At 38.0% G+C, this 21798-nt stretch overlaps 1 protein-coding gene across 1 annotated transcript in view; it reads right to left on the bottom strand.

Annotated features, from left to right (window-relative positions):
* Positions 1–203: 203 nt before the first annotated feature.
* Positions 204–21798, bottom strand: part of HPS3 (Hermansky-Pudlak syndrome 3) — a 61066-nt gene continuing 39471 nt past the window's right edge. The window contains exons 9-17 of the mRNA XM_006876359.1: positions 18430–18611; positions 17422–17602; positions 16309–16542; positions 14497–14682; positions 13946–14134; positions 12834–12941; positions 7170–7376; positions 6082–6172; positions 204–430 (exon numbers count right to left, since the gene is read on the bottom strand). Coding sequence (XP_006876421.1) covers positions 303–430; positions 6082–6172; positions 7170–7376; positions 12834–12941; positions 13946–14134; positions 14497–14682; positions 16309–16542; positions 17422–17602; positions 18430–18611 — 1506 coding nt within the window. The 3' untranslated portion in view covers positions 204–302. The remainder of the gene's footprint in view (positions 431–6081; positions 6173–7169; positions 7377–12833; positions 12942–13945; positions 14135–14496; positions 14683–16308; positions 16543–17421; positions 17603–18429; positions 18612–21798) is intronic.

Raw genomic sequence — 21798 nt, 5'->3', positions numbered from 1 at the left:
GCATTTGTACATGTGAGTGAGTGTGTGTGTGTGTGTGTATGTATACATACATACATACATACACTAGACTGAAAGTCTGTTGGAATCGCAAGGCTGGTGGTTCAAGTTCACCGACTGCTCTTAGGAAACCCTATATAGGGTTGCTATGGGTCAAAATACATTTAACAGCAGGCACTTAACAATATATATATACACACACGTACATACATTCAATATGGAAATCTTTTATTTCTATTATTACCTCGCACTCAATATTTTTAAATTCAGGTTTCTATACCATTATGGAATTCTCAATGATTCCTTCAAGTCAGTGATTTCTTTCGACAACAGTAAAGAAGATAGGGCAAAAAAAACGCTGCAGTGCCATCTTCTGGGAGGACGTTCAAGAAATCCCTTAGTTCTAATTCCACAGCAACAACCGACAACGTTTCTGTTTGCAGGAAAGAAAAAGGCTGAGTTAGTACTAAAAGTTTGTCTTTTAAGCAATTCTCTATCAAACAACCAGTTAGAAGCCAGTTCATGTAACAAACTGCTGCAACCGTGAAGGAAAGCACAATCAGTACAGTATCTTAAATCCAAAGACGACTTTTATGATCTCGGCGAGTCCTTATTTAATCTTTTCTAGAAGCATTTGTAGTTTATATTAGCCTTATGTACTTTGGATTTACTATTCCATTGCTCAGTTACTACATTATTTTTTCAATAAATTTCTATTATCCTTTAGAGAAAAATAGTTAATTTTTAAATTGTTGTAAAAATACATATAACATTTGCCAATTCAACATTTTTCACATGAAAGACACCAATTAATCATGTTGTGCAACCATTACCAATATCTGTTGCCAAATCTTCCAACATTATAAATGAACACTGTTTAATATCTGAACTAAGTTGTGATTATCGTTAAGTATTACCGAGTAGGTTCCGGCTCATAGCCACCCTCACGACAGAATGAAATCCTGTCCAGTCCTGAGCCATCCTCACAATTGTTACGTTTGAGCCCACTGTTGCTGCCACTGTGTCTATCCCTCTTGAAGGTCTTCCTCTTTTCTGCTAACACTGCATTTTACCAAGCATGATGCATTCTCCAGGGATGAATCCTCTTGACAACATGCCCAAAGAATAAGACTAAATTTTGCCATCCTGACTTCTAAAGAATATTCTGGCTGTACTTCTTCCAAGACAGATTTGTTGGTCCTTCTGGCAGCCCGTGGTATTTTTAACATTTTTTGCCAGCATCATAATTCAAGTGTACCAATATGGTCTTCCTTATTCACTGTCCAACTTTCACATGCAGATGAGGCGACTGAAAATACTATTGCTTGGGTCAGGCCTACTTTAGCCCTCAAACTGACATCTTTGCTCTTGAACACTTTAAAGAGGACTTTTGCAGCACATTTGCCTACAGCAACACGTTGTTTGGTTCATCACTGCTGCTTCCAAGAGTGTTGACTCTGGATTCCAGCAAAATGAATTGTTTCTGCCTTTATGAGGATGTTGCTGATTGCTTCAGTTGTGAGGATTTTTGTTTCCTTACACTGAGGTGAAAACCATACTGAAGGTTGTGGTCTTTAATTTTCATCAGTTAAGTATTTTAAGCTTCTTCGCTTCCAGCAAACAAGGTTGTATCATCAGCATAGTATATAGGTTATTAGTAAGTTTTCCTCCAATCATGATGCCACATTCTTCTTCAAATAATCCAGTAGTTATCGCTACTTTCCTATCAAATCATTTTGCTTAGGATAAATATGTTGTTGTTGTTAAGTGCCGTTGAGTTGATTCCGATCCATAGCGACCCTGTATAGGGTTTCCAAGGAGAAACTGATGAGCTTGAACCAGCATAAGTATAGAGCCTATTCAGTTGATATTGTTTTTAAGTGCCATCTAGTCGGTTCCAACTCAGAGTGACCCTGTATAGGGGTTCCAAGGAGCAACTGGTGGGTTTAAACTGCTAACCTTGTGATTAACAGTTTAGTGCTTAACAGCAGTGCCACAGAAGTACCTTAATATTAAAAAACAAAGTAGGAGGCCAGAATAGATAGGTTATAAGGCCAACAAAATCCTGCCACTACTCAATTTTCCTCTTCTCCCAACCCATGCGGGAGCTAATACTAACTGCTGTCGAGTTGATGCCAACTCATGGCAACCCTGCAGGGCAGAATACAACTAACTATTCCTTAGTGTTTCCAAGGCTAAATTCTTATCTCTCCACCTCGGAGTAGCATTGAATTTAAACCACTAACCTTGAAATTAGCAGCTGAACACTTAACCTACTGAGCCACCAGGGCTCCTTTTTGAGGGGTTTAATATGGTAACAAAATGTTTTAACTCCAAAAACAAAGTTACTAACTTCAATTCTCAGAATATTTTTTAAAGTTGATACAGTATCTTCATACATCTCTTGTATATATGAAGGATTCAGAAGATTCACATACTTAACCTCTCTGGGAATACAGTGGTTACAGGTCCGGACACTAACTTCAAGGTCAGCAGTTCAAAACTACCAGCTGTTTCACAGGAGAAAGATGAGGTTTCCTGCTTCTGTAAAGATTTATAGCCTCAGAAACCCGATGCAGGGTTATAATGAGTCAGAACCAACTCCACAACACATAACCACAAAGCAACCAGAGTTCCTTGAAGAGTACTGGTGTGACGCTGTGGGTTAATGCGTTGGACTGCAACGCCAGTTTAAACCACAAGGTCAGCAGTTCAAGCTCACCATTTGCTTCTCAGAAACTCTATACAGGGTCACTAAGGATGAGAACCAACTCGGTGGCACTAAACAACAACACAGTCCCTTGAGGTTTTTTATTTATTTACGCTAAGCCCCATTCAAAGATACTAAACAGTGACTGGTGAGCATTATGCCTGATTTACTGTTGAGAAAACAAACTCTGGGAAGGTTAAAGATCACTGACTACATTCTATCCATTAGTCACCTAAATCTGTAAGTCACACAGGAATCATCTATCTAAATGAAATCTGATCATAATTAAAAATCCTCCAGAGTGTCTAGAAAGTAATGCCAAATGTTAAAAGTAGTTATTTCTAAGTTACTAGATTTTAAGTTACTATTTATTTTTATAATGTACTACAGTGCTAGAATTTTTAGCAACGAGCACAGTTCATTATTATAAAAACAATAAAATAATGTTTTAAACAAGCCAGTTACAAACCCATTTCAATGGCTCACCATTACAGTAATTGTTCTCAACATGGGGGATAACCCCTCCCCTATCCCCCTGGGAACACTATGTTCCTGTCTTGAGTCACTTTTGGTTGTCATGACTGGAATGGTGCTACTTGTAGGGAGAGGCAAGGGATGCAGCTAAATATTCTATAACTCACAGGGTACCCCAGGCCCCATAACAAAGAAATATGCAGTCCAAAATGCCAATACTGCCAAGGCTACAGCCTTCAGTATGGATTACACCTCAATGTAAAGAAAACAAAAATCCTCATAACTGGACTTAAAAATAACATGATTAACAGAGGAAAGACAGATGTTGTTAAAGGCATCATTTTGCTTAGATTCTCATTCAATTCTCATTAATGCAGCAGTCAAGAAATCAAACAACAAAATTGTATTAGGCAAATCTGCTGCAAAAGTGTTCAAGCACAAAGAGTGAGGACTAAGGTGAACCTGACTTAAACCATGGTATTTTCAATTGCCTGTGGGATAATGCACTGGACCACAAGGTCAATGCTTCAAACTCACAAGCTGCTCCTCAGTAACCCTATACAGGGTCACTATGAGTCGGAAACAACTCGAAGGCACTAACAACAAGTATGTGTATGAAATTTGGGCAATGAATAAGGAAGACTGGAGAAGTATCGATTCATTAGAATTATGATGTTGGAGAAGAATATTGAAAGTAGCATGGACTGCCAGAAGAAGAAATCTGTGTTGGAAGAAGTACAGCCAGAATGCTCCTTAGAAACCTGGACAGCAAGGCTTCGTCTCTCGACTTCTGATGTTTTGAGGAGGGTGTTTTGAGGAGGGACCAGCAGCTGGAGAAGGACATCATGCTTGGTAAAATGGAGGGTCAGTGAAAAAAGAAGAAGACCCCCAAGGAGATGACTTGATGCAGTGGTAGCAGCAATGGGCTTAAATGTTACCAACTGTGAGGGTGGCAAAGGAACAGGCAGAGTTTTCCTCTGTTTTGCATCGGGTTGATATGGATTGGAGCCGACTGACAGCACCTATCTACAATAACATTTAGGAAAAAAACCCACAACAACACTGCTGATGGCTGCACAACATGAAAGAAGCCACTGATCTCACTCAATTGTATTTGGAAAAAGAACATGTTGAATTGGCAATGTGGTGTTACCTATAATTTTAAAACAATAAAAAGACCTGAAGTTATTCAGGTGGCTCCCCTTCAAATCAATAGTTACAGACTGCTCTTTAGAGAGAAGAAAGGCACAAGTCTGTGGAGGAGGGTGCAGCACAACCAATGACTAGAAATACAACGCCATATGACACTATGACCACACACACACAGGTGCATACACACAAACATTTTGAAGCAGTGAAAAATGTAACTTTAGAGAAATTAATAGCAGTTAATTTGTGTCTGTGGATCCTAAAAAGCTTGAAGAGTCTTGTGGCTGGGATGATGATGTTACTGAAGTGTGAGGATGTGGACTATCTATATTGTAAAGTGATTCACCAACACAAATAACAGTCCTACTTCAGAGCAGGGGACTGGTTCCAGGACCACTCCCCACTCTTCTCCTTCACACTCAGAGACCAAAATTTGTAGATGCTTAAATTCCTAATATAAATGTTCCATTTGCATACAATCTACCCACCTCCTCCCACAGACTTTAAATCATCTCTAAATTACAATACCAAATACAATGCAAATGCTATGTATATGTTGTTATTGTTAAGTGCTATAGAATCAGTAGCACTTTATAACGCCCTCTTAACCTTTGAGGATTGCTTTGACCACTAAACTGCTAGCCCCCTCCCCCGGTGTTTCTAATCCATGACAGGTTGAATCCAAGGTTGAGTGATCTTAGATACAGAAGGTCAACAGTAATAATTTCAAAATTACATGATATGTTTGATGCAATTGAGTCAGGGCTTCACACATCTATCATCTGAAAATTGAAAGTACTCAAAAAGGCACAGGGAGATCAAAGAGCTAGCATAAAATTACCTATTTGCTCTCTCAATCACAAACATAAAACTGCAATTAAACAACCTCCAATGGCCAGTGTCCCTGTCTTTAAAATCAATTCTTTCAGCTGGAAAATATAGCCCAACTCTTTCCATTTCCAGTATTTGAAGTACACTTCAACCAGTACATGCTCTTAAACATCGACAATTAATTAGTAATATTAACATGGTGGTTGGTGGTTATGTGCCGTGGAGTCAGAACTGACTCATAGCGACCCTGTACAGGGTTTCCGAGGCTGTAAATCTTTACAGGAGCAGAAAGCCTCATCTTTCTCCTGCGGAACAGCTGGTAGTTTCGAACTGCTGACCTTAAGGTTCGCAGCTTGATTCATAACCACTACGCTGCCAGAACTCCTAATATTAACAAAGTAGTATAAAAATTGATATAACAATGTAAAAATTGATTGATGTTATCTGTCAAAAAGTTTAAATGACTATAAATTATAAAAAGTTCAATAATTACCTATACTGTAAATATGATAAAGACACTTACCTTTTAAATACTTGAGAATATTGTCATTCCTCAACAGCTGTTTATAATTGATTTATAATAATAATCATCTGAACAATAACCCCAATTATGAAATAACTTCAGTACCTAGCTCACTAATGAAAACATTTTCTTAATAGTTACTGAAAGTTTTAAAATACTGAAGTTGTGATAATTTTTTAAACAGTAGGAGCTCTGTGACTAGAAGAAATGAGTGGATGATTAACAGTTACAGGTGGGGGTGAGGGGGTGGATGTGAACATAAATTCTCCACATGATTCTGCTCAGGCCCTTTCTACTACAGCTGAGAATCACAGGAATGCGAAGCTTCAGCAAATTATGGAAACGAAAATTGAGACATTAAGATTTAGAATCCAGAAAAGAAAAAAAATTAATTTACCTTTTAATGATGACAAGTAAAGCTGATAGTTCTCTCCACCACATTTTATTCTCTGATAAAGTTCAGGCAACAGTTTTTTCCACCACAGAGTCTATCTTATGAAAAAATGAATACATTTCAGTGTGATCAATACTCAGAGAACATAACTCTAGATTTCCAATGAAAATAAGGAGACTATGGGGTGGGGGGAGGAATCACAGGTCAAGGATATCTCATTTTGTTTTAACAGAGGTCACACCAACAGTGGGTCTTCTGCTTCAACTATTATTATATCACATAAAAGTCAGGTTTGCAATTGGAAAAGACAATACTATGCATACTGCATATGTGTACATGGCTGTTTTTAAAAAGAAACACAGATACGTCCTATTATCATCTCTTGGTGGCAAGAAGAATGGGAAAAAAAGGTACATAAGTCTAAAACTGTTCTCATTAATAAAGCTAAAAAACAAAAACAAAAACGTGGCACCAAAAGTTTTTCTATCATACATACTTTCTTCAGCTAAATAATCTATTTCATAACCAGAAAGATTTTTAATGAAGATGACACATTATAACTCTAAAGCAGATAAGTTGCCATAGAGTCAATTCCAACTCATGGCAGCCCCATTGTTTCAGAGCAGAACTGCAGTCCACAGGGCCCTTTCAGTGGCTACCATCTTTCAGAAGTAGATCACCAGGTCATTCTTTTGGGGGAATTTGAAACAACCACCTTTTGGTTAGTGTGGTTGTTGTTAGTTGCCACCGAGTTGATTCTGATTCATAGCGACCCCACGTGTCCAGAGTAGAACTGCTCCATTGGGCTTTGAAGGCTGCGACTTCAAGAAGCAGAAATCCAGGCCTGTCTTCTGAGGACCCTCTGGGAGAGTTCGCACTGCCAACCTTATGGCTAGGAATTAAACACTTTACTGTTTGTACCACCTAGCGACTCTTATCACTACCAAGACATATATTACATATATATGGTCATTTGACCCACACAACCTTGTAAGGTTGGGCTAATTTGTTCCCACATTGCAGATCAGGCAACACGATTATCAAATCTGATTATCACTGATCATATCTCAAAACATAACCTGAAAGCATACCCGGTTGGCTTCCTTCAGTTCATGATTAGCATATGGAATGACAGCCTCTGGACATCGCTCTAACAGTGTGTCTATGCACTGTTCATACTCTTTCAAGCGCGTATGACACAGAACATGGACACTAAGGCCAGCGACAGTGTCTTCTGAGAGCAGCTCCAAGAATGGAATTATGGAAGTTATGTCGTATGAAGGACCACATATAAGAGACTATGAACAGAAAAGTAAAATATTATGGAATGAAGCACCAAAAAATGGAAATATAACAAACAGAATGCAATTTTTAAAAAAGATTAAAACTCACTCACCAAAAGGAGAAAAAAAAAAAAGCAGAATACGATTTTTATAGCACATGAATATGGTTCTTATTTAATAAATCTAAGTACATTAAAGTATTAAACAATCTTGAAAGCATATCTAGCTTAAGGATGAAGATGTATTTAAGAGAAAGCATGATTTTTTTTTAAGCACATGGTTCTATTTGCTTTGGATTTACTGAGTATTAAAACTAATGTGACTACTTTATGACTTTATTCCAAGAAAATAATCAACTATGTGATCAAAAACTTTTGTTCAGTGATGCTCGTGACAATTTGAAATACTGGTAATTTAGAAATAATCTCAATGTTCAACAAGAGGAAAAAGGCAAATAAGTTATAGCACATTTGTATTACTGAAACTTATTTAACCATTAAAACTTTTATCAATGGCTAATGCTCATAATATGAATTGAAAATATCAATCCAAAATTATATTCAGAGCACCATTAGTTTTATAAAATACATATATGTACAACAACAAGATCATATATATACAGAGATATCTTTGGTATAACATAAAAAATAAAAACAGAGGCTAGCTGTCTGGATGGGAAGACAAAGTGTACTTTTTGTTTTCTTCACAGTTACCTGTATTTTCTAAAGTAAGCAGAACTAAAGAGAAGTCAAAAAGTACTGCTACAAAATCATAGAAACCTTTATTAAACAAAAATTCTTGACATATACTCCATTTAGGAGTCTATACATTTCTGAAAGCGGTGTTTCCATCTCTCTAAGAGTTGGAATTGATTCAACAGCACTTAACAACAACAAACAACCATTCCCCAAAGAATTCTATGCTCCTTAATTTATATCACATCAAAACAACAGTTTTGGCATTCAAGCATTCTTTTGAGTTTTAAGAACAAAAAGAAGTCTGAAGGGACAAGATCAGGGCTGTAGGGTGGATGGGGTAAAATTTCCCAACAAAATATTGCTACCCTTAGAGACTGAGCTGGTGTACTGCCATGATGGGGTAAAAAATCATTGGTGCAACTTTCCTGGGCTTTTTCTCACCCATGCATTTTTAAGTGTTAAAATTTTCTAATAAGCCCCTCTGGTCATCCTGTGTCCTTTGAGAAAGTTCATTAAGATTACCACTTCTTTTGTTGTTGGGTGTCATCGAGTCGGTACCAACTCATAGAGATCCTATGCACAACAGAAGGAAACACTGCCCAGTCCTGGGCCAACCTCATAATTGTTGCCACGCTTGACCCATTGATGCTGCCATATTGCCAATCCATCTTACTCAGGGTCTTCCTCTTTTTCTCTGACCCTCTACCTTACCAAACATGATATCCTTCCTCCAGCAACTGGTCCCTCCTGACAATATGTCCGAACAGTCCCAAAAAACAATCACTGGATGGACTGGCCAGGTGGCAGCATCGATAGACTCAAGCGTGGCATCAACAGTGAGGTTGGCCCAGGATTGGGCAGTGTTTTGTTCTGCTGTGTTGCTATGAGTTGGTACCGACTCGATGGCACCTAACAGAAACAACAACGTACCCTTATAAGCTGACTTACCTGCACTGAAATAGGCCAAGCAGATCCCCTTGGAAGCCACTGCTGATTGGCCTCATTTTTGGAAGGCACACTAACGAGACATGTTATACTGAGAGAACTTGTCTGCAGCCATCCACTGATTGTAGAGACAGGTGAAAATACATTTTGTTTGGATAAATCCGTGATGTATGAACTACACCCCTAGTAGCAATACTTTACTTATTCTTTTATATAAATAGGAGAATTTTTTTTTTTTTTTAAATTTAAAAAGACTATAAGGATCTCTGGTAGTGCAATGGTTATGAATACAGCTGCTAACCTCAAGGTCAGCAGTTCAAAACTACCAGCTGTTCCACAGAAAAAAGATGAGGCTTTCTGCTCCCGTAAAGATTTACAGCCTCAGAAACCTTATACAGGTCACTATGAGGCACATAACCACCAAAAAGATTATAGCCATTGTTTAGAACTTAATCATTTCTGTTAGTGTCATTTGCCACAAGCTCAAAGACATGGAGCAGATATTATCTCAGTAGTCACAATTTTACCAATGCCTTACTTTGGGGCATTTAAAGTATAAATACTACTTTTGATTCTACAAGCAAAATAATTTCCATTTCCCTTTCTCCAGATAAAAGATGAGATGTTCGTGCCCTGACTTTCTTCCCTCTGTCTCTTTCTGCTATATAGCATCTTCTCAGACTCACAGGAGGTTCTGGAATGTGAACTACCCATTTACAGTCAACTTGATTATCTTTTTTCAAATATCTACCAAAGAATGGCTAGGAGAATAAGGTTGGTGCCTTTCCTTTCTGTATGTTTAGTAATCCCATTTGTATTAATAATTTCCTGACCATAAAACAGCAAAGATGAAAGACAATGGTAATCACTCATGTATAATGTCTCCCAATAAAAAATAAAAAAATAAAAAAATCTGATTATGTCTATATTCAGCTTCTGACTAAATGGAACCATAGGCAGAAAAGGAAAGGAACAAGGCAGGGATAATGTAAATCATACTCAAAATTAAATCAGTCAAAACTTAGTACAAAATGGGTTGTATTCATGAAATGTTACTTAGCTTTATCCATATTATCCAGAAAATTAACTGTAGGGATGTTTGTTGTTGTTTAGTGCTGTCAAGTCAGTTCCACTTACAGCGACTCTGGATAGGGTTTCCAAGTAGCAGCTGGTGGATGTGAACCAACAACCTTGTGGTTAGCAGCCCAGAGCTTATCCTACAGTGCCACACCAGGAACCAACAATAAGTATAATAATTAAGAAACTCTGGTAGTGGTTATGAGTCAGGCTGCCAACCTCAAGGTCAGCAGTTCGAAACTACCAGCGGTTCCTTGGGAGAAAGATGAGGCTTTCTGCTCCCATAAAGATTTACAGCCTCGGAAACCCTGTGCAGGGTCACTATGAGTTGGCGGCGACTCCACAGTACTTCTCAACAACAAACATTACACAGGAGTTCTGATGTGGCGCTGTGGGTTAATGCGCCAGACTGCAAAGCCATTTGAACTGCAAGGTCAGCGGTTCAAGCTCACCAGCTGATCCCTGGAAACCCTATACAGGGTCACTATGGGTTGGTACCAACTCGATGGCACTTAACAACAATAAACATTACATAAAACACCTGATGAAAAATGGTCTAAAAGTCGCAACAATTCTTTAAAATGCTGTTGATATTTGCTTACTAGCAGAATGCTTCATTTCCTTTCTCCCAACTCACAACCCAATATTAGAAATGAACTCACAATTTTGGCAAGGGCAGGTTATTTACTGTTACTCAGCCCTGGTATGGTGCTGAATAGTAAGTACTGGATTAACAGGTCAGTTTGAACCACAAGGTCGGCAATTCAAACTCACCAGCTGCTGCTAAAAATTCTATACAGGGTTCATATGAGTTGGAACCAATTCAATGACACACCTAACAACAACAACAACAAAACAAGATCATCGCAAGGACTCCTAGAGTGGTGCTGTAGGATCAGAACTGGACTTCAAACCACAAGGTCAGAAGTTAAAATCTACCAGCTGCTCCTCAGAAACCCTATACAAGTTCGAGCTGAGTCAGAACTGACTCATTGGCACTGAACAACAACAACATGTCATCCCAGAGAAGCCCAAGTGGTCCATGGTTAAAACTCTCAGCTGCTAACTGAAAGTTCAGCAGTTTGAACGCTACACCTGCTCCAAGGGAGAAAGATGTGGCTGTCTGCTTGCATAAAGAGTTGGTTGGTTGGTTATGTACTGCGGAGTCGGTTCCGACTCATAGTGACCCTGTACAGGGTTTCCGAGGCTGTAAATCTTTATGGGAGCAGAAAGCCTCATCTTTTTCCCACAGAACAGCTGGTAGTTTTGAACTGCTGACCTTAAGGTTTGCAGCCCAATTCGTAACCACTATGCTACCAGAGCTCCTTTGCATAAAGATTTATAGCCTTGGAAAGTCTTATGGGGAAGTTTTACTATAGTGTTGTTATGACTCAGTGCTAACGTGTTTGGGTTTATTTACTGTTCTTTTGTTTTTTATACCATTTCAAACAGAGACATTTTAGCATGCAGATGATTTACGTTTAACTTTCAGTTAGCAGCCTTCGGGTCAGGAAGACATGGAGATAGATGGGGGCTGTGGTAGACCATGCAGCATGAGTACTGTGCTAAGAGAAACACATTGGTCAGTGGCAACCATTGGGTCTCAGAAGCAATAAGGGCTCAGGGTTATCAATTTTGCTGAATTTTTCATGAGAAACTTGAAATTCAGAACTCTTAATATGATATCTCAATTTTGTATGCTGGCAGACCAAACAAAACAGATGTGACAATTCGATCCAGTTCTTGGGCCATCAATCTGCATGAAAATAGTTCTGTTGTTGTTGTGTGCCGTGGAGTCGGTTCTGACTCATAACGACCCTGTACAGGGTTTCCGAGGCTGTAAATCTTTACGGGAGCAGAAAGCCTCATCTTTCTCCCACGGAACAGCTGGTAGTTTCGAACTGCTGACCTTGAGGTTTGCAGCCCGATTCGTAACCACTACGCTACCAGAGCTCCTTGAAAATAGTTCTACATGAAATAAAATTGCTTGCACATCTAGCCCAGTCTGATCCACCGAGTCACATGTGGACTCTACTTCTTTTTTCCAGTCAAAACACTATCATGGTCAGAATTCTTACAGGGTGGTCTACATTATCTCAGCATATTTCTTATAACTTTTTTAAAAATCCCTTTTTAGAGCTGGATACACTGGCTAACTTAACTCATATCTTATAAGACAGATAGTAGTGGCCGACTTGGATTAATGGACTAAAAATGTTTTAAGTCAACACTAAAAATACTGCATTGTTGTTGTTGTTGTTATGTACTGTAGAGTTGGTTTCCAACTCATAGCAACCCTGTACAGGGTTTCTGAGGCTGTAAATCTTTACAGGAGCAGAAAACCTCATCTTTCTTCCACAGAACAGCTGGTAGTTTCAAACTGCTGACCCTGAAGCTCACAGCCCAATTCGTAACCACTACACTACCAGAGCTCCTATAAAAATAGATAAATACCACTAAGCATTTGCCACACTATCATTTCGTCAGTGCTTTCACAACCATCCAGAAAATGATGCAAGGTAAGTCATGTGACTGGGTAAAGGTCACCTATCTACAGCAATGAAACTAGCCTTCCTGAGTAGACAGAGGCAGGAAATCCTTCCAAAGCTCCCGAGTATATCTAGCCATAGAGTTTGTCCTGCCAAAATTATACACTGCCAATGAAGAGAACTCCTTAAGTCTTACCAAATTTAAACCTTACATTATATTATCAAGTGTATATTGATATGGAAAAGGAGGCATTTTTATTTACCTGTAATTTTAAAAGATCTTCTGTGTAATTTTTATCAGCTGAGGAATTATGGGCTATTAATATGTTAACCCACGGATAGATTAAGCCATAATGACTACAGGTGTTCATCTGAAACATAAAAGACATTTATGATAAACAGAATATATATAAATGACTTTCTTCATCCATTTCATAAGATGCAAGCCATCATTAATCCTCCGTCATGTTATAGAATTAGGCATACACTCCCTAGGATCAGGAACAGAAGTATTTCAGAATGTAGTTTCCTTTCTAGCAAAAACAACACTGCTTTTAAGTTAATTACACTCAAACAATAATACTGAAAATAATTTTAATTTATACTACTTTCCTTGGGAGGCAAAATATTTTCCATAAATTCTCAAGACTTAAAATGCCATAAAGCCCCAGTCCCGATTCACAAGAACTTGCTGACTTCCCAATTAACCTATATTACCAATGGCATTCATAGGATAAAAAATGGACTGCCAACCATAAGGTCAGCGGATCAAACCGACCATCCATTCCTTTAAAACCGGATAAAGAGTTGCTAGTCAGGATCAAGTTGACAACACTTAAAAACAACAACAACCACCTACGATGTCCAGGAGAGACAATAGGGCTGGAAGAGAAGAAGGGGGCAAGAAGGGTAGAAAGGAGCTGTTACAGCTTCCCCAAGTGCTACAAAGCAAATCGTGTGTGTGCAGCCCACAGGAAATGGCAGGTAGGTAAGGAAGTCTCCCTCCCCTGAGCCCTCTGCAGTTCCTCTCCCATCGTGGAAGTCTGCAGATGTCTCTTTTTTCTTGTTCTACTTTAGGTTCCTCCACTGAGGGGGTGCAGACAGGGTGACGTTTTAGAGAAAGTCCCTTCCACATGCTTTGAACCCTGAGGTACTACTATAAGTAAGCAATATAGGAGATGCTGGGGGTATCTTTGGAACATATACTCACATTTAAAATGTGGGCAACTTTAGTCAAAAAGAGGTTTTATGTATTATCTTAACTCCTGATTAAATAAGTTGTCTGGTAATTCAAACTAGCTTTGATTCTAAGCCATTAAAAATAAGAATGCACATTACTGAACATAATGTTTAATATATTATTCAATTATCTTACCAGATCCTCTGAAGTTCGCAATGGTATGGAGTCAGGAGGCTGTCTCTTAGATAATCTCCAGATGTAATGTGATGTGAGCTTGAAAAACAGTTCCTGAAGTACCACATCTGGCAGACATGCTACGAGCTGAGCTTCCCAAAAGTCTACCAAGAGCTGAGGGATCTTATCTTCATCTTTACCACAAAGCGCCTTGTAAAACAGTAAAACAAGCCCTGATGTCCCCAGATAAATGTAATTTGTTGACCAAGTTACAGCTGGACATCACATCATGTGAGTCATGCAATTTACCATAAGCATTAGTGCCACAGTAAAAGCAAATTTTTGTTTTTTCCTTATTTCAGCAGGAAACCGATTACTGGATATATATATATGTAAATTCCCCAGATGCACTCTTTTGATTTGTAATTTTATCTTAATAAACTGATAATGTATAGTCTGTTTTTTTCAACCAACACATAAATAAATGAAATACTTGCTTCGCTTATTGGCTCTCTTTTCCGTAACAATTTTATCAGAGTATCTAGCTAAGTTACATTTTCATAGAGACAAACCTTAAAGAAGGACTCTGCTTCTTCAATTTCAATCTTGTCATTCTTCTGTAAACCGAGGATTGAAGCCACAATCAATCCAGGCTGGGTCTCCTTCAAGTGAACCGCAAGCTCAGTTGGAAAAATCTGTCCCTTCTGCTGATGAATCAGAAGCCGAGGTTCCAGAATGAAGCCGCATACCAATTTCATCTTCAGATAAACAGAAATTTGTGAATAAAATGTATACTGCATTCAGCTTGTCAATCTAGGAAATGCATGCTAGTGCATTCAAGATTCATGGTTTAGCTATTGATAATTTACTGTTATTGCAATCTTTATTTTACTTACAAGGGCTATTTACTACCCAAAGAAGAATACCACTGTTGAGTTAACTTATCATAAACATTCTTAATATTTACATTGTTAAGAAACAAAATATCCCAATCCAGAAGAGAGCCTTATATTCAGATCTACTACATTTAAAAATCTGTAACAGCAAGTTTTTTTCAAAATACTAGTAAAAAAATTCATTTTTATAAGAATTCTACTCTCCAACACAGAAAATGCCTCAGTGTCAACTTGCTCTCATCACACAAAATCCATCATTTGAACCTCTGAAGTTTTAGGATCAAAAGTCATATTGTGAGCATCTGACCAATGTCAAGCAACAAAATTAGTAGCAGAGTCAGACTGCCTGGTTCAAATCCTGGCTCTACTACTCACCAGCTGTGTGGTTTTGGATAAGGTATTTAATCTTGTCTCAGTTTCCTCAATTTTATAATATATACACAGTGAAAGCACAAATTAACCATGTAGAATTATTACAAGAATTAACATATTCATGGAGCTTTAAACAAGCCTGGTACATAATAAATGCTCAGTGTTACACTATTTCTTTCCCCTTAAATGATTAACGTCTTCCGCTCATGTGCCCTAAATGGCATCTTCTCTAAGAGCACTTCACCTTTTCTTTGAGATAAGGCTCTTCTGTGATTTTCACAAGTAGAAGTTACCTCTAAAGCTACTGAAGTCCCATGGCTCAGTTAAAATCCCATTTGCTGTATTTACATGCATATCACTTTGTTTTGTTTCTGGGTTGTCGGAGAGGGGCAGAGCCTGTCCATTCTTCAGCACCAAGCACAGTGCTCTGTATATATCTGACCCTCTGCACTGAAAAGTTTTTGAATACCCACTGCTGCCATTTATCAGTCTTAATTCTTTTTAATTTCTCAGATCTAAAGCCCCAAGTACCCCCATTTTGGGTCACTTCCCTTCTAATACTAAGTCTGTTTTCCTTACAACCAAGAAAAGCTGTGCTAGAAAGGCTTCATAGGAAAGCCAAGCACCTCGGGACTGAAAAACAAAACCAAACAAACTTGTTACCGATGAACTGATTCCAACTTACAGCATTCCTCTTGTTGTTAGGTGCCATCGAGTCGGTGCCGACTCATAGCGACCTTATGCACAGCAGAACCAAACACTGCCTGATCCTGGGCCAATAAAATGGCCCCGTAGGGTTTTCAAAGCTGTACGTTTTTTTGGAAGCAGACTGTCATTCTTTTCCTGTAGAATGCTGGTAGGCTTGAACCACTGACCTTTCGGTGTGTACCTGAACACTTAACCACTACGCCACCAAGGCTCTACCTACCTAAGGACTATCCACTGCTATGTAGTCAATTCCAACTTACAGCAACCTAGGAGGCAAAGGAGAACTGCTCTTTGGGGTTTCCAAAACTGCATATCTTTACAGGAGCAGACAGCCTCATCTTTCTCCCACAACTAATGACTTGTACATCCAATTTTAGTCTGATGTGATTACCCCATAGGGCTCCATACCTCTGAATAGATTTTCATTTCATTTGTGTATGTGTCAAGATCTCCTATTTTTAGAGCCATTGTCGCCTTGGCCAACGTCACTAAGATGGATGAAAACCCAGAAGTATCCAGCTTCTTAAGATAGCTCATGGCGATTAAAGGATTAATATTCTTCATGGAAGGACTACAGAGAATATGGGGCAGTTGCTTCGGCTCTGCGACATAAAACATCTGAATAATCTTTGCTGTCAATTCCTTTGGTGAGCATGAACAAGAAATAAAATATCCGTCAGCCAATAGAAAGCAAAAAATCAACAAATATATGAAGTTAATATTAAAATATCCCAATTAAGATAAAATTATGTTTTGATTTAAAAAGACAGTGACAGGGAGGAACACATGGAAGATGTGAGATGACCTGAATAGATCTCTTTGTGATGTTATAATAAAGAAAAGGCAATGAAAATGTATACTGGGTTGTGACCAACATCTCAGGTTTTAACAGGAGTTCAGAAGAAAATAAATGCTTGATTAAATTTCACTTGAAAATCCATTCTAAAAGATAGCAACTTAGTATATCATATATTCAATGAGATCATTTATGGGAAAAATCTCATTTCTCTCTCAACACTCTAAAACATTTGGTATTGCAATTTTCAACTTAGCATATTTGCATTCAACTATTTTAAATAATAATTGAGGGGCTAAGAATATCCTTAATAATGTCTTAAGATCACTGGGTCAAGATTTCCTACGTGAACCTTAGATAGAAGGCTAGGAGAATGGACAGACTAGTGTTGGAAGGAAGGCTCTCGATGAGAGGACAGGCAGTTCCATATTCTACCACTATTCTAAAGACAAGACACTGCCACACTGGACAGGTCACTCACCACAGTAGACCACATTCCTCCATTTGTATAATAAGGAAGTATGAGAAGACAATCCCTAAACTCTTTTCTAAGCTATAATCCCATGATTATAAATGTAGAAAAGAGTACATTAGTTACTCTATTAGGAAAAAAAAATTATTACTAAAGAAAAATATTTTGAATTTAAGTTTAAATAGTATTACGTAAATTATCAAATTGTAAAGTTACATATATTAGACATAACTAAATAGAAAACTATATTCACTTCACTTAATTCTTCATCCAAGTTTTCATAAAGTGAATGATTAATATAAAAGATTAATCCCCTCTCGTATTTCTGCACTCCATCTTCTACTGCCCAATCCACTCGGGCCAAAACGTCAGCCATAGACAAACCAGACATCTTATAGTATGGCAAGGCAAGATGGGAATGCTGGGTATCAAGCCTAATGGAAATGAAACAAAAAGACTTTTGTCATCTCTAAGCCTAGGTATCTAAAACATTCTACAGAACATACTTTCTACAGAACATAGGTCACAAAAATACGTTTGTCATTTGTAGTTGGAACAAATACCTGTTTTATTCTACCAAGTCATTCTAATTAATGCGGTTCTTTTTGCCTGCTCACAATTAATATTGAAGAACAACAACAAAAAAAAACAACTCAGTAAGTATTTTTTAGTACTTATGATGTGGCTCTCAAATAAGAGCTATGTATCTCCACAGATAGGAACAACTACAAAAAAAATCTGTGTTTATTATTTTATAATCATTAATATGAATCAAGTAAACCTTTATAACAATCTTACAGAAAAAGATTTCCTAAATATTCTTATATATAAAAACGACTATTTATCCTACTGTCCCATTCTGGCATCATAAAAACATCAACTAGTAAGATTACAATCACAACTGACACCTCTTCTTTAAGCTAATATAACTTTAATTAATAGCAATGTGGTTGTTTCAGAGATTTTTAACTGGGCATGTTCCCCTCAAGGCCTGAAAACAAATTTCAAATTCCTAAATTCAGTGGTGGTAGGCAACTCAAGAATTGAGACTTACTGCTCATTTATTACACTGTGACGCTTTGAAAGCAGGGAATGGATTCATCTTTCTAGAAGCTATAAACCTAATACAATATCTAGCAAACAATATGTGCTCAATAAATGCTTATGGAATAAAGGAGTAAATCAGCTACCTCCCCTCATGCAAATACTAGAGACAGAAAAGCTAATGAGTAAACCATCTCAAGCTTTGAGCACCACCAACCTGCTGTAACAGTCTCCAAGGTGCCCACAGCTTTCTTTAAATGCTTCTAAGAGGTCTGCCTTCTCTCCAGGCTCCAGCTGGTGATCATCCATCAGAGCAGCTCTCACTAACAGATGAGCCTCGCTGAGAAGGTGGATGCAGCTCTGGGTTCTCACAGTCTTGTAGGTATTACTATAATCCACCTAAAGCAAAAAAGACAAACAGCTATTGTTGCTGGAGAAAGATCCTTAAAAATGTCCCAGTTCCTAACAGTGTCTATATATTTTATGAGTACATTTTACATTTGAAAATATCAAATCATAAAATTAGATAAGTTATTATGTATCATTGTGATACAGTCTAGCAAAAGTATTTCCTCCACAATCTATAAGGAAACCTGATACTTGTTAAGTGCTGTTAACAACTTATAGTGGCCCAGTATAGGGTTTCTGAGAAGTGGCTGCTGAATACGACATAACTGTAAATACTACCTTGGTAAACAGTTCTGATCATTAGAGAACGTCTGGATAATTCTCAAACAAGGTTCAAATCACAATGTAGTTTGTACAATTATTACTATTGTTCTCCAGCAAAGAAATGCTAAAGCAAATGTAAGATATAAGGAGGTAAAGCATATCAACAGAAAATTTCAAAGGGCAGCTCCAGATGACAAAGTCAAATACTATAATGATATGTGCAAAGATCTAGAGTTAGAAAACCAAAAGGGAAGAACATGCTCAGCATTTCTCAAGCTGAAATTTCTCAAACTGAAGAAAAATTCAAGCCTTGACTTGCAATACTGAAGGATTCTTTGGGCAAAATACTGAATGATACAGAAAGCATCAAAAGAAGATGGAAGGAATAGAGAGTCACTGTATCCGAAATAAACGTCGATATTCAACCATTCTAAGAGGTAGCATATGATCAAGAGCCAATGGTACTGAGGAAGAAGTCCAAGGTACATGGCTTAATATTGAAGAACAACAAAAAAGCATTGGTAAAGAACAAGGGTCCACTGGGGAGTCCTGAGCCCATGGACAAGGACCTAGCCACGGAGGGCTAGAACTGAGAGCAAAGCGTCCAGCTGATATGAAGTGAAGGGAGATGCACAAACACACCCAAACTTGTAGATAGTACTAATCTGACCTAGCCTTGATGGCTTGATGATGAGAACTCAATTAGAGGAAGATAAAACACAATTTTTTGATAAAGACAACAAGTGTAAATTGCTTCAATTTGATGAACTTGATCTATACTTATGGATGTAGTAGCTCAAAGTACCAACTGAGAGGGAAGGAGACTTCACATCAACTAGCAATGCTATCCCCTATGTATACAGGGTAGAGAGGGAGGGGCAACTTAGATATTGGCTACCTAAAATGAGGGGGCTTCAAGAGGGAGTTTAGTTTCAGAGTGTGTGGGAGAAGGTAGAATCCCCACTGAATCGTTTTCATGTTGTCTAGACGAGTCTAGTGAAAGACATGGAGACAAGACACTTATGATTCAATAGTGAGTAATTGTTATCATGACTAATTGTGACTGTCACAACTGTAAAGGTATGTTTTGTAACAAAAATGGAGAGTAACTAACCTTACAGTCCAGGAAAAAGAGGACCCTAGGAACATCAAGAAAGAAAATCATGAGCAGAATGTGGGACCCTACCCAGAGAAGCAGCGACATCAGAGATGGAAGCAGAGATGAGAACCTAGAGAGAAAGAGCAGCTGAGGACTCTAGATTCATGGAAAGAGAAAGGATGTGTTCTGGTGGCCAGTAAGCAGGCTTGCAGTATGTATGTACCCTTTGGTTGTTTAAATTACTATATATTCCTGAGTTTTTGTGTACATCTCCCCCCAAAAAATAAAAAAACAAAACAAAACAGAGGGAATAGAAGCAAATACTGTTGAATGATGATGCATGGAGGAGATTGTAATCATTGCAATGAAATGATGAGTGTAAAACCGATGTTCTCCAATGTAAACGATCACTCAATTCACACAAAAAACTTAAAAAAAGAAAAAAAAGACCAAGGGTCCAGGGATTGATGGAATACATATTGAAATCTTTCAACAAACTGATGCAGCAGTGGAGGTACTCACTCATGTATGCCAAGTAATTTGGAAGACAGCTACCTGGCTGGTCAACTGATTGGAAGAGATCTGTATCGGTGCCCACTGCAAAGAAAGGTGACCCAATGGGAATGCAGAAATCATCTGACAGTATCATTAATATCACATGCAATTTTCTAAATATACTTCAAAAATGGCTGCAACAGTAAACTGACAGGAACTGCCAGAGGGTCAAGCCAGATTAAGACAAGGACGTGGAATGAGGGATATCATTTCTAACATCAGATGGATCTTGGCTAAAAGCATAGAATACCAGAAAGATGTTTATCTGTGTTTTATTGACTATGCAAAGCCTTTTGACTGTGTGGCTCATGACAAGCAATGGACATTGTGGAGAATGAGTATTCTGGAACACTTAACTGTGTTCATGAAAAACCTGTACATACACCAAGAGGCAGTCATTCAAACAGAACAGGGGGATAAGAATGGTTTAAAATCAGAAAAAGTATATGCCAGGGTTTCATGCTTTCACCATACTTATTCAGTCTGTATGAGAAGCAAATCCGGGAAGCTGGATTATATGATGAAGAACATGACATCAAACCACAGGAGGGAGATTCATTAAAAATCTGTAATATACAGATGATACAACCATTGCTAAAAAGTGAAGAGGATTTTAAATACTTACTGATAAAGATAAAAAACTACAGCCTTCAGTATGGGTTGCACCTCAATGCAAAGAAAACAAAAATCCTCACTACTGGACCAATAAATAGCATTATGATAAATGGAGAAAAGATTAAAGTTGTCAAAGACTTCATTTTGCTCGAATCCACCATCAAAACAATAGCCACAAAATCAAACGACATAGTGCATTAGGAAAATCTGTTGCACAAGACCTCTTTAAAGTGTCCAAAGAGTGCAGATGTCAGTTTGAGGACTACAGTGCACCTGATACAAGCCATAGTATTTTCAGTTGCTTCATACGCATTGCCTTCTTTCCCCATACTTATTCAACCAGTATGCTGAGCAAATAATCCAAGAAGCTAGGTTATATGAAGAAAAACATGGCATCAGGAATGGAGGAAGACTCATTACCCTGCGATATGCAGATGATGCAACTTTACTTGCTGAAAGTGAAGAAGACTTAAAATATTTACTGATGAAGATCAAAGACCACGGCCTTCAGTATGGATTACATCTCAATGTAAAGAAAGCAAAAATCCTCACCACTGGACCAATAAGCAACATTCTTATCAAAGGAGAAAAGACTGAAGTTGTCAAGGACTTCATTCTCCTTGGATCAATTATCAACACTCATGG

The sequence above is a fragment of the Chrysochloris asiatica genome, unplaced genomic scaffold (genome assembly GCF_000296735.1).
Source record: "Chrysochloris asiatica unplaced genomic scaffold, ChrAsi1.0 scaffold00376, whole genome shotgun sequence".
Lineage (NCBI taxonomy): Eukaryota > Metazoa > Chordata > Mammalia > Afrosoricida > Chrysochloridae > Chrysochloris > Chrysochloris asiatica.
This window is presented reverse-complemented; position numbering and strand designations above follow the sequence as displayed.